Below are 12,107 nucleotides of genomic sequence, written 5' to 3' on the forward strand. Positions count from 1 at the left end.
CGTACATTCCTGCTCAACAACGGGTGATCAAAGAAAACTCCTGAAAGTGTTTTAACTCCTTACGAAAATCCTAGCCACACTGAATCTCCTACTGTAATTTATCTTTCTGATTAAATTAATCGTTTTATATATATATGTATATATATTTTTAAAGATTTCCATGGTTGGTTGACACTGAGTTCCATATTGCTGGACCATCACACGAGATCTTACAAAGTACCCAGTGAGACCTCGCTTTCTGATGGCCAAAAAAAAAAACAAGAAAAAAAGAAAAAAAAAGAAAAGAAAAAAACATGATCTTAGGTTGTCTTGGACATGTGATTGGCCTCCTCTGACCTCAGGTGTTTGCACCACCTCACACCTTACTAAAAATTTCCTTGAAATCATCAGAGACAATGAGTGAGGAAAGATTGACCAAGAGGATGTATGTGCCAGAGGTGGAGGGAACGAGAAGTGGGAGACCAAACTGGAGGTGGAAAGATGGAGTGAAAAAGATTTTGAGCGATCGGGAGATTATAACTATAAGCCTGGGTAAATCTTTCATGACATTATTGAAGGAGATGTGAATTAACGTTGAAGTTTACCAGCGTAACAAATAGGAATTCACGTTCCTGTTAGATTATGAGTGAAACTTATACAACTGACGCCAAGTACCGCCTTTTGGCCTCTATCCACAACTGGTCATTAATGTGTCATCGGTTATGAACCACTACCTGAGGAGAGCGGGTCATTATCCATTGCAATTACCTTGAGGCGAGGGGGTTTACTCTCTGGAAACTCTACGTGACCTGTAATTAGGACAGTGTACATCACTAGGTCAGCTTACGTAACTCCTTCCTGTGGTAGTGTGCCCTGTTGGGTATGATAGCCAGGCCTTTGTTCGCCAGGAGCCTTCACACCCAAGAGTCGTGTGCTCCAGGGTCCTACCGTGGTGGCCAGGGGTCGTTCAGTGAGACGCTGGAATTAATTCTTTGGAAGTCTCTATTTAGAGGGAGGTAATGTTTTACTGTGTAAGTGCCAGATTTGATACTCACGATCTTTAAGTAGACCCTGTAAGTCCCTGACCCGATACACCTGGTCTGTAAGTAGACCCTGTAAGTCACTGACCTGATACACCTGGTCGTAAGTAGACCTTGTAAGTCACTGACCTGATACACCTGGTCTGTAAGTAGACCTTGCAAGTCACTGACCTGATGCTCTCGGTCTGTAAGTGGACCCTGTAAGTCACTGACCTGATGCACCTGGTCATAAGTAGACCCTGTAAGTCCCTAACCTGATACTCCCGGTCTGTAAGTAGACCCTGTAAGTCCCTAACCTGTTACTCCTGCCCGTAAGTAGACCCTGTAAGTCCCTAACCTGATACTCCCGGTCCGTGAGTAGACCCTGTAAGTCCCTAACCTGATACACAGTGTCTGTAAGTAGACCCTGTAAGTCCCTAACCTGATACTCCTGCCCGTAAGTAGACCCTGTAAGTCCCTGACCCCAATATTCCCGGCCCGTAAGTAGACCCTGTAAATCCCTGACCTAATAACCCCGGTCTTGTAAGTAGACTCTGGCCTGACACTTCGTAGGTAGACCTCTGACCTGATACTCCTGGTCTCTGTAGGCGTGGGCGGGCGGTCGAGGTCGAGTGGGTGAGCTGGAACGAAGGTCGACGGTCCAGAAGGTCGAGGGAAGACCCCAGTCTCGACCTTGAGCAAGGCAGCGATGTCTTCGTGGCCGTTCTTATCTGCCAGCTGCCACGCCGTCAGCCCCTGGCCATTACGCTGACCTGAGGGAAGAACACCGCCGCTGACTGAAGGTCATCATGGGTCATGGATGGACTTACGAAAAGGAAGGTAAGGGTTCATGATGGTTCATATTAATATAGGTAGAATTGAGAGCAGCAACGCACCATATATATATATATATATATATATATATATATATATATATATATATATATATATATATATATATATATATATATATTATACAAAATTTAAGAGATAAATCATCAAGAATATAAAACTTCCTCATACATATAAATATGTAACTCACATCACATTCCCCTCCACTTCAACACACCAAACCACAGCCATGATCGCATATGTAAGCCCTCCGTTGCCTGTCATCACTACATATATATATATATATATATATATATATATATATATATATATATATATATATATATATATATATATATATATATATATGTATATATATATATATATATATATATATATATATATATATATATATATATATATATATATATATATATATATATATATATCCTATCAGCGAATTCCACTCAGTCTTACAGTGGTGGCACTGTACAGTGTCTGCGCAGAAGACATTGATATAACGAACACCGAATAAGGTATACAAGTCCGTCCTTGTGATCCACGTCCTGATTTTTCTTGGTGAAGAGCTAATCTTCGAGGGAAGAAAAAAAAGAATAATAATGCCACTGAATATTTGAAGAGGTGAACCTCACAGGTGGTAAAGGAAGTATAAAATTTTTGTAAAAGCAACACCAGTGGCTTGACAAAAAGCAACCGTTCCCGGAACTGGGCGAGTTACCCCGTGCAAATTGGCCGTGTGAGAGAGAACGTATCGACTGCTCGCCGGGCGAGTTTACCACATCCAGTAAACTCATTATTTTGTTGACTTGCGCGCGAGAGGGAGTGGCATACCTCCATCAGCAATTTTCTTTGAGCAATTTCTTACAAATAGGTATGAATAATTCCTCAGTGCTTTCATGCACCGGCTGAAATTAGCTTGTAAAATTGTCCAGGGTGATTTGGCGCTATTTTTGAGTTGGCGTGGGATACTGAACACTGATATTCACGAGTTGTATTTTCGGTTTATGAAACAGCTCAATACTCCGTTCAGAATCACTATCTCTCATCACATAGATACGAAAAACCACGTAAAGGGAGTGTTAAAACTGCTTCCGTAGTAGAATAGAGACTAACGCATGAAAGAAAACGTAACAAAATTCTTTTTTGTATCGTGAACTATTATAAAACTCGTTTATATTGTCCTTTGACATTTTACCGTCGATTGTAGTGGCTCGCAGATATTACCCCTGTATCTAAAAGGGGTAGAGAGCTTTATTGATCATTGTATGACGTGTCAAGCTTTAGATTCGTGTTAGAATTCACTCAAATAATTATTTGATTACTTCTCATATATAAAAATTCACTTAAACATTTGATTACTTCTCTTAACTTATCTGTTTTGAGACACTGTTCCCGTGAATGTGTTGACAGTTAGTGGTCGGCAACATTGTAGATACTAGATATAAAGAGAGTTCCGAGAAGTGACTTTAAAGATAAATTAATTCATCGGGAAACTGGCGTATTTGTCATCTTGTTCCAATTATAAAGTCGAGTCGTTGTTTGGTATAGGAATAAGGAATTAAGAAGCTTGGCTTTGGGTCTCCCGCCGTCATCTATCGGTGATAGATAACCCGGGAGAGAGAGAGAGAGAGAGAGAGAGAGAGAGAGAGAGAGAGAGAGAGAAGAGGGTCATGAGGGAGAAGGGAATACGTAGGATCAAATGATTTTAAAGTAATGGAGGAGAATAAGATCATTTTGCGCAGTTTGAACACACTACATGTGATATACGGGGGTCTGTTTGATGTCTTATTTCTTCCTCTGTGTTTTGTAGTAGGTTAAAAAAAAAAAATGAAATCGATTAACAACCCGAATAAAGCTCTTTAGAATTTGTACCAACTGCCAGATGGATGGTTTGTTACAGCCATCTGCAAGATGCGCAGTTGCACACGGTCTTGTTCTACGCAGGAGGACATTCGCAAGGTATTTTAAGACGCTGAAGGCGTTTCTCCCCTTCCAATTGGTGGGGGATTTTGAGGGGAGTCACACCAATTGGCTCATTAAGACTCGGGGCGCTTCATAAGGAGTGGTGTTATCCGATAATTGGACTGTGATTCAGTGCGAGAAGTTGACAAGACAACAGGTCACTGGACGGTCAAGACTAACGACCACCCAGTCACAGTACGGAGGGGACAGACGCTTCAGCCAACCACAGACAAGACGGAATAGACTCTCAACCAATCACAGACCTTGACACGCAGACGATGCAGCCAACCACAGACAAGACGAAACAGACTCTCAACCAATCACAGACCTTGACACACAGTCGATACAGCCAACCACAGACAAGACGAAACAGACTTTCAACCAATCACAGACCTTGACACACAGTCGATACAGCCAACCACAGACAAGACGAAACAGACTCTCAACCAATCACTGACCTTGACACACAGTCGATACAGCCAACCACAGACAAGACGAAACAGACTCTCAACCAATCACAGACCTTGACACACAGTCGATACAGCCAACCACAGACAAGACAGACCTTGACACACAGACGGGACCACCAACCACAAGACACCACGAAATAGACGAAACTAATTACACCACACAGACGGAGCAGACACACAGCCAATCACAGGAGAGAACGAGCATCTGGCCGACCAATCAGCTGAGGAATCCAGCAGGTCACACACATACTGGCGGATTTCCCCCCGCCTCGTAGTGCGTCTAAGGACACTTCCCTCCTGAAGCAGGAAGGAAGAACTTAGAAATAAAGACGACGGCCTCGACCTTAACCCCATGACTTCGCCAGACTTATTCAGCGCCTGAAATGTCTCTTGCGCTTGGGGAAATGCCGTGCGGGTTGAGCGTGAGGCCGGGCCATGCATGTTTCAGTGGCTGGCACACTTCGGTCAACATGGTCATGAGGGACTGGAGTGTGTACCACCGTCTGACTGTATTGACCATCGCAAGGTCACGAGGGGGTTTGGACAGTACGACCTAACTGTCACAAGGCCATTAGAGGTTGGACAGTACTACCTAACTGTCACAAGGCCATTAGAGGTTGGACAGTACCACCTAACTGTCACAAGGCCATTAGAGGTTGGACAGTACCACCTAACTGTCACAAGGCCATTAGAGGTTGGACAGTACCACCTAACTGTCACAAGGCCATTAGAGGTTGGACAGTACCACCTAACTGTCACAAGGCCATTAGAGGTTGGACAGTACCACCTAACTGTCACAAGGCCATTAGAGGTTCGAAAGTACCAGCTGAACTGTACTGACTGTCACAAGACCATGAGGGACTGGCCAGTGCCAGCTGACGCCTGCTGATCGACACAGTCAGTGACTGTGTCATTGTTAGCGATTGGCGGTTTGGCGACAGTGGGCCGACCCCCCACTGGAGGAGGCCAGTGGGCACTGGGGAAAAGAGCGGGTCAGGACCAGCCACATGGGAAGAACTTTAAAGTGGTTCTCGGGCGTCGTCGCACCTGGCTATCGGTCAATACGACCCTTGGGCGTAGGGCGAAGTGCTCCGGGAGGAGGCAGAGAAAACGATGGTGGCCAGCGGCTTCCTCCCTAGGGGAGAGTAGAGACGTGGGGGGGACTTGTGGTCACACCTTGGGATGGTTGGTTGGGGGGAGGTCACGCCTTGGGGCGGGGGGGTTGGTTCGTTGGGGGGTCACGCCTTGGTTACCGACGCGAGGTCACACCTGAGAAGGTGGGTTAGCCAAGCCTAGGACACGCCCACCTGACCTGGGGAGGTGAGGGGAGGACGTCTCAGGGGTCACACCTGGTGGAGTGGGGAGGACAGCTCAGGGGTCACATCTGGGGAGTGGGAAGGACGTCTCAGGGGTCACACCTGGTGGAGTGGGGAGGACGTCTCAGGGGTCACACCTGGTGGAGTGGGGAGGACGTCTCAGGGGTCACATCTGGGGAGTGGGGAGGACGTCTCAGGGGTCACATCTGGGGAGTGAGGAGGACGTCTCAGGGGTCACACCTGGGGAGTGGGGAGGACGTCTCAGGGGTCACACCTGGGGAGTGGGGAGGACAGTTCAAGGGTCACACTTGGGGAGTGGGGAGGACAGTTCAGGGGTCACACCTGGTGGAGTGGGGAGGACGTCTCAGGGGTCACATCTGGGGAGTGGGGAGGACGTCTCAGGGGTCACATCTGGGGAGTGGGGAGGACGTCTCAGGGGTCACACCTGGGGAGTGGGGAGGACGTCTCAGGGGTCACACCTGGGGAGTGGGGAGGACAGTTCAAGGGTCACACTTGGGGAGTGGGGAGGACAGTTCAGGGGTCACACCTGGTGGAGTGGGGAGGACGTCTCAGGGGTCACACCTGGGGAGTGGGGAGGACGTCTCAGGGGTCACACCTGGGGAGTGGGGAGGACGTCTCAGGGGTCACACCTGGGGAGTGGGAAGGACGTCTCAGGGGTCACATCTGGGGAGTGGGGAGGACGTCTCAGGGGTCACACCTGGGGAGTGGGGAGGACGTCTCAGGGGTCACACCTGGGGTGAGGGGAGGCCGTCTCAGGGGTCACACCTGGGGTGAGGGGAGGCCGTCTCAGGGGTCACACCTGGTGGAGTGGGGAGGACAGTTCAGGGGTCACACCTGGTGGAGTGGGGAGGACGTCTCAGGGGTCACACCTGGTGGAGTGGGGAGGCCAACTGTGGCCCAGACCTGGGGGAGTAATAGGGTAAGTGACTCCGGGGTCACACCTTGTCTCTGGGGGATTTATGGGTCACAATTTGTATCACGTCCCTCATTGATGTGTGCGACATTTCGTAAGTAGTGAAGAAATGTGAAATAATGAAAAAAAGTGATAAATATGTCTTCAATCAAAAGTTAGTGTCATCTGCTTGTCTTATGTGTGTGTGTGTGTGTGTGTGTGTGTGTGTGTGGTAGTAGTAGTAGTAGTAGTAGTAGTAGTAGTAGAAGTAGTAGTAGTAGTAGTAGAAGTAGTAGTAGTAGTAGTAGTAGTAGTAGAAGTAGTAGTAGTAGTAGTAGAAGTAGTAGTAGTAGTAGTAGAAGTGGTAGTAGTAGTAGTAGTAGTAGTAGTAGTAGTAGTAGAAGTAGTAGTAGAAGTAGTAGTAGTAGTAGTAGTAGTAGTAGTAGAAGTAGTAGTAGTAGTAGTAGAAGTAGTAGTAGTAGTAGTAGAAGTGGTAGTAGTAGTAGTAGTAGTAGTAGTAGTAGTAGTAGTAATAGAAGTAGTTGTAGTAGTAGTATCTATTTGTACTGTACGGAGGAGGAGTTGTACACTTACGGCACCACCTGTCTATCGACCATCTTATTTATGCATTGTGACCGACGTGGCATGGGCAAAACATGCCGTGATCAAGGACGTCTCGAGTGAAAAAAAAAAAGAGGCGAAGAAATAAAAGAAAAGAACCAGGGCTCCGGCCGCCGGTGTTTACAAACCTGACTCTTCATATGATCAGGGGGAAGGACGCAAGGAGGAAGGTCGAGAGAGAGAGAGAGACGATCCTTTTACTGAGAGTAGGAAGAGAATTGGTGATGGGACAGAACCCTTGGGAACTCCACTGTCAGACAGTAACTTGTTTAAGAGTCTGGATGTTGTGTGCCTGAGCTACGTCTTCAGTCATTCCATTCATCCGACTATCACTTTAATAAAACCGTCACCTCATTCTTCACAAGTTTCTTCCTTGATTTCCTGTTCTGTCCTTCTGGTGGTTCTGTCCCGCCATCTCTCGGAAGAACTGTTCACTGTCTGCGTCATCAGTTCGCGCGAAGAGCTATGGGCGCTGTGTGCGCGGTGGCAGAACTTTACGTAAGGCAGGCCAAAGGGGTACAGTCAAACGCTCCGTCGTTGTTACCTTGGAAAGCGACGTGGTGGAGTTGTCTGAAGGCGGCGAGGATGAGCAAGACGATCTCTCTGTGTCCGAAGGCGGCAGCATACATCAGGGCCGAGTTGCCGTCTCCATCTTGAACGCCGGGGTCCACGCCTCCCTGTCGGGGGTAGAGAGAGGGATGGATGTCAGTGGCACCTGGAGGTGAGTGAGGGATGTCTTCAACGTGACTGGGCCGCACCAGGGTAGTGGAGTACCTCAGGGCAGTGAGTTGGGTCCTCAGTCATTCTGCAGTGTGAGGATCCTATATTACCTAGCTTAGCTTAGAGAACAAGGGATGTTGATACATGCTTCGACACGGAGTTGAAGGAAACAGTTGGTTTCCACTCTCTCTCTCTCTCTCTCTCTCTCTCTCTCTCTCTCTCTCTCTCTCTCTCTCTCTCTCTCTCTCTCTCTCTCTCTCTCTCTCTCTCCGTTATCAAGGAAGAGGAAAGACGAGGGATCGAAAGAAAGACAGATAAAGATATGCTTTGAGGCATACACGTCATGGATGAACAGAAATAAGATAGTAAAAAAAGAGGAGAACAGAAGGGAAAGGAGTTATGGATGAAAGGAAATATAGAGAGAAAAATAGGAAAAGAAAAGGAAGTAGAACAACAATGAGGAATGAAAGGATGGATTCTGTGATGACGTTTTCGATGAGGAAAATAAACCAAGTGGTGACACAGTAAGTGATGATGGTATAGAAATTTATGTGTATAGATACATAAGTTTACACACACACACACACACACACACACACACACACACACACACACACACACACACACACACAAACTCAAACACCAGTGACCTTTAAGTAAGTCCAGGTTTGTCGTAAACCGTCAAAAACAGCAGCCATAAAACAAAACTCCAACATGTCGGATGAAAAATAAAGAAAAATCAATGAATGATCTTGCGTCAAGGTCGCGCGACCTGCTCTGACCCAGCCTGACCTGTGTGGGGGAGGGGGGCTGGCACGTGACCCCTAGAGGGAGTATTGGCGCCTCACCTGACCTCCAGCGGTAGTGGGTTAAGGTCACCCTAGGCCCAGCAACGACACGGGTGTTGAGTGTACGACCCAAGTGGAAACATGATGGAAGCATTTGAGTCTTTTATATCACACACACACACACACACACACACACACACACACACACACACACACACACACACACACACAGACAGACAGACAGACACACACACACACACACACACACACACAGACACACACAGACACACACACACACATACGTTCATCTACAGTGAATTTCACCAACATATTCTTACAGTTCAGTGACTGTCCTGGTCCAGTGTCCAACTGCAATATTTAGCTTTGGTGCATATTGACTTTAAACATTCGATCCTGGGACATTTGCTGAAAAAAAGAAATATATATATATATATATATATATATATATATATATATATATATATATATATATATATATATATATATATATATATATATATATATATTGGTTTGCGGCAGGGGTGCGTGATGTCTCCATGGTTGTTTAATTTGTTTATGGATGGGGTCGTTAGGGAGGTGAATGCAAGTGAATGCAAGAGTTTTGGAAAGATGGGCAAGTATGCAGTCTTTTGTGGATAGAGAGAGCTTGGAAAGTAAGTCAGTTGTTGTTCGCTGATGATACAGCGCTGGTGGCTGATTCGGGTGAGAAACTGCAGAAGCTGGTGACTGAGTTTGGTAAAGTGTGTGAAAGAAGAAAGCTGAGAGTAAATGTGAATAAGAGCAAGAAAGCTGAGAGTAAATGTGAATAAGAGCAAGGTTATTAGGTGCAGTAGGGTTGAGGGACAAGTTAATTGGGAGGTAAGTTTGAATGGAGAAAAACTGGAGGAAATGAAGTGTTTTAGGTATCTGGGAGTGGATTTGGCAGCGGATGGAACCATGGAAGCGGAAGTGGATCATAGGGTGGGGGAGGGGCGAAAGTTCTGGGAGTGTTGAAAAATGTGTTGAAGTGGAGAACGATATCTTGGAAAGCAAAAATGGGTATGTTTGAAGGAATAGTGGTTCCAACAATGTTGTATGGTTGCGAGGCGTGGGCTATAGATAGAGATGTGCGGAGGAGGGTGGATGTGCTGGAAATGAGATGCTTGAGGTCAATATGTGGTGTGAGGTGGTTTGATCGAGTAAGTAATGAAAGGGTAAGAGAGATGTGTGGTAATAAAAAGAGTGTGGTTCAGAGACAGCACGTCAACCCCGGTATACCACATCGCTCCAATTCACTCTATTCCTTGCCCTCCTTTCACCCTCATGCATGTTCAGGCCCCGATCACACAAAATCTTTTTCACTCCATCTTTCCACCTCCAATTTGGTCTCCCACTTCTCCTCGTTCCCTCCACCTCCGACACATATATCCTCTTGGTCAATCTTTCCTCACTCATTCTCTCCATGTGCCCAAACCATTTCAAAACACCCTCTTCTGCTCTCTCAACCACGCTCTTTATATTTCCACACATCTCTCTTACCCTTACGTTACTTACTCGATCAAACCACCTCACACCACACATTGTCCTCAAACATCTCACTTCCAGCACGTCCATCCTCCTGCGCACAACTCTATCCATAGCCCACGCCTCGCAACCATACAACATTGTTGGAACCACTATTCCTTCAAACATACCCATTTTTGCTTGCCGAGACAATGTTCTCGACTTCCACACATTCTTCAAGGCTCCCAGGAATTTCGCCCCATTCCCCCACCCTATGATCCACTTCCGCTTCCATGGTTCCATCCGCTGCCATATATATATATATATATATATATATATATATATATATATATATATATATATATATATATATATATTATCCCTGGGGATAGGGGAGAAAAAATACTTCCCACGTATTCCCTGCGTGTCGTAGAAGGTGACTAAAAGGGGAGGGAGCGGGGGGCTGGAAATCCTCCCCTCTCGTTTTTTTTTTTTTTCTTAATTTTCCAAAAGAAGGAACAGAGGGGGCCAGGTGAGGATATTGCAAAAAAGGCCCAGTCCTTTGTTCTTAACGCTACCTCGCTAACGCGGGAAATGGCACATAGTTTAAAAAAAAAAAAAAAGACATATGTATATCTATATATATATATATATATATATATATATATATATATATATATATATATATATATATATATCGGGAAATACGATGACAGATCCTCAACTTTCTACTCCTTCAGCCATCTTTCCGTTGTTACACGTTAGAGATCATTAATCTTTTCCTTTGGAGGTGTTCGTTCACCTGCGGTATGAGTTACCCAATGAGTTCCCTACGAGGACCATCACCTTGGCTGTCACTCAGGCCTGCGTTGGCATGGCTGGCTGATCTGGCAGGTGGTTGGAGGAGGGGCGGGAGGAAGAGTCCAGGCGAAGGTCGTGTGGTCTTCTGTGGATGAACAGGAAGGTCGCTTTGTGGTGCCTGGCTACTGCCAGCTACTCCTCGTCCCTCACTCCCTCCCTAACCCCGTGGTGCGTAGCTCCCAGCTCACATCCCTCCCTCACCCCTTCCATAAGGACTAGAGAACCATTGTTACACAGTGCTCTGCTCTGCTCTGCAGCCGCCGCCGACACTTGCCGTGGATGATGACTTCCCTTCCATATGACGGTCGACACACGGGTGGTGCCCACTCGAGGTTGGTCTTCGACCTAACCCTCCCTCGTCGAGGGAATAGGTGTGTGTCTGTGTGTCTGTGTGTTCTCTGTGGTGTGTGTGTATGTGTGTGTGTGTGTGTGTGTTTGGGGGGAGGTGGGGTTGCTTTCTCGCCAAAGAACATACGCGCCCAGGACGTGAGGGAGGGAGGGGGGATCGACTCCACGACCTTGAAATCCTCTAATGCCACGGTGGCTCATGGTAATCCAGGTGTATTTAAATGTCGACCGTCTACACTGGCAGCAACTTTTAGCTTCACACACTCGGTGAATTAATGATGTCGTGGCCGGTGGAGTTGTCCCAGAAATTCACAGGCAGTTCCACCCTCCAGTGGAGGGAGCTCGTGGGCGTTTTGTGTGTGTGTATATATATATATATATATATATATATATATATATATATATATATATATATATATATATATATATATATATATACCGTTGAGAATTACGGGTTCGTGAGGGTAAAATTACATTTTTCTTCAGTTCAGTGGGCAGTTATCCACACTGGTGTGGTGGCTACACACCACAACAATAAGGTTTAAATAACTCTGGGGAATTGATGGTTCTTGAGTATATACGCACAAGCGGCCAGTTTGGAATAGTGGATTTGGTACGAGTTGGGCACTGTGTTGCCTTGTTATTGACGTGAAAATAACACGAAAGACGGACGTGGAACTTCCACCTTTGTGATTAACGGTGTGACACATATGGTTTACTGGCGTGGCCTTTGACCTGGTCCTAGTGGCTGAGGT

The 12,107-nt window shown here is 46.3% G+C and overlaps 1 protein-coding gene and 1 long non-coding RNA gene across 3 annotated transcripts in view; one reads left to right on the forward strand and one right to left on the reverse strand.

Moving 5' to 3' along the window:
• Positions 1–12,107, forward strand: part of LOC139757165 (uncharacterized) — a 146,327-nt gene that overhangs the window by 91,702 nt on the left and 42,518 nt on the right. The window contains exon 3 of the long non-coding RNA XR_011714523.1: positions 1,607–1,838. This is a non-coding gene — a long non-coding RNA (uncharacterized lncRNA). The remainder of the gene's footprint in view (positions 1–1,606; positions 1,839–12,107) is intronic.
• LOC139757163 (uncharacterized) overlaps positions 1–12,107 on the reverse strand; it is a 138,843-nt gene that overhangs the window by 4,973 nt on the left and 121,763 nt on the right. For both annotated transcript variants that reach the window (XM_071677281.1, XM_071677280.1), the window contains 2 exons: positions 7,677–7,809; positions 1,585–1,771 (listed from right to left, as the gene is read on the reverse strand). In XM_071677281.1, the coding sequence (XP_071533382.1) occupies positions 1,585–1,771; positions 7,677–7,761 (272 nt within the window). In that variant the 5' untranslated portion in view covers positions 7,762–7,809. The remainder of the gene's footprint in view (positions 1–1,584; positions 1,772–7,676; positions 7,810–12,107) is intronic.

The sequence above is a fragment of the Panulirus ornatus genome, chromosome 25 (genome assembly GCF_036320965.1).
Source record: "Panulirus ornatus isolate Po-2019 chromosome 25, ASM3632096v1, whole genome shotgun sequence".
Classification (NCBI taxonomy): domain Eukaryota; kingdom Metazoa; phylum Arthropoda; class Malacostraca; order Decapoda; family Palinuridae; genus Panulirus; species Panulirus ornatus.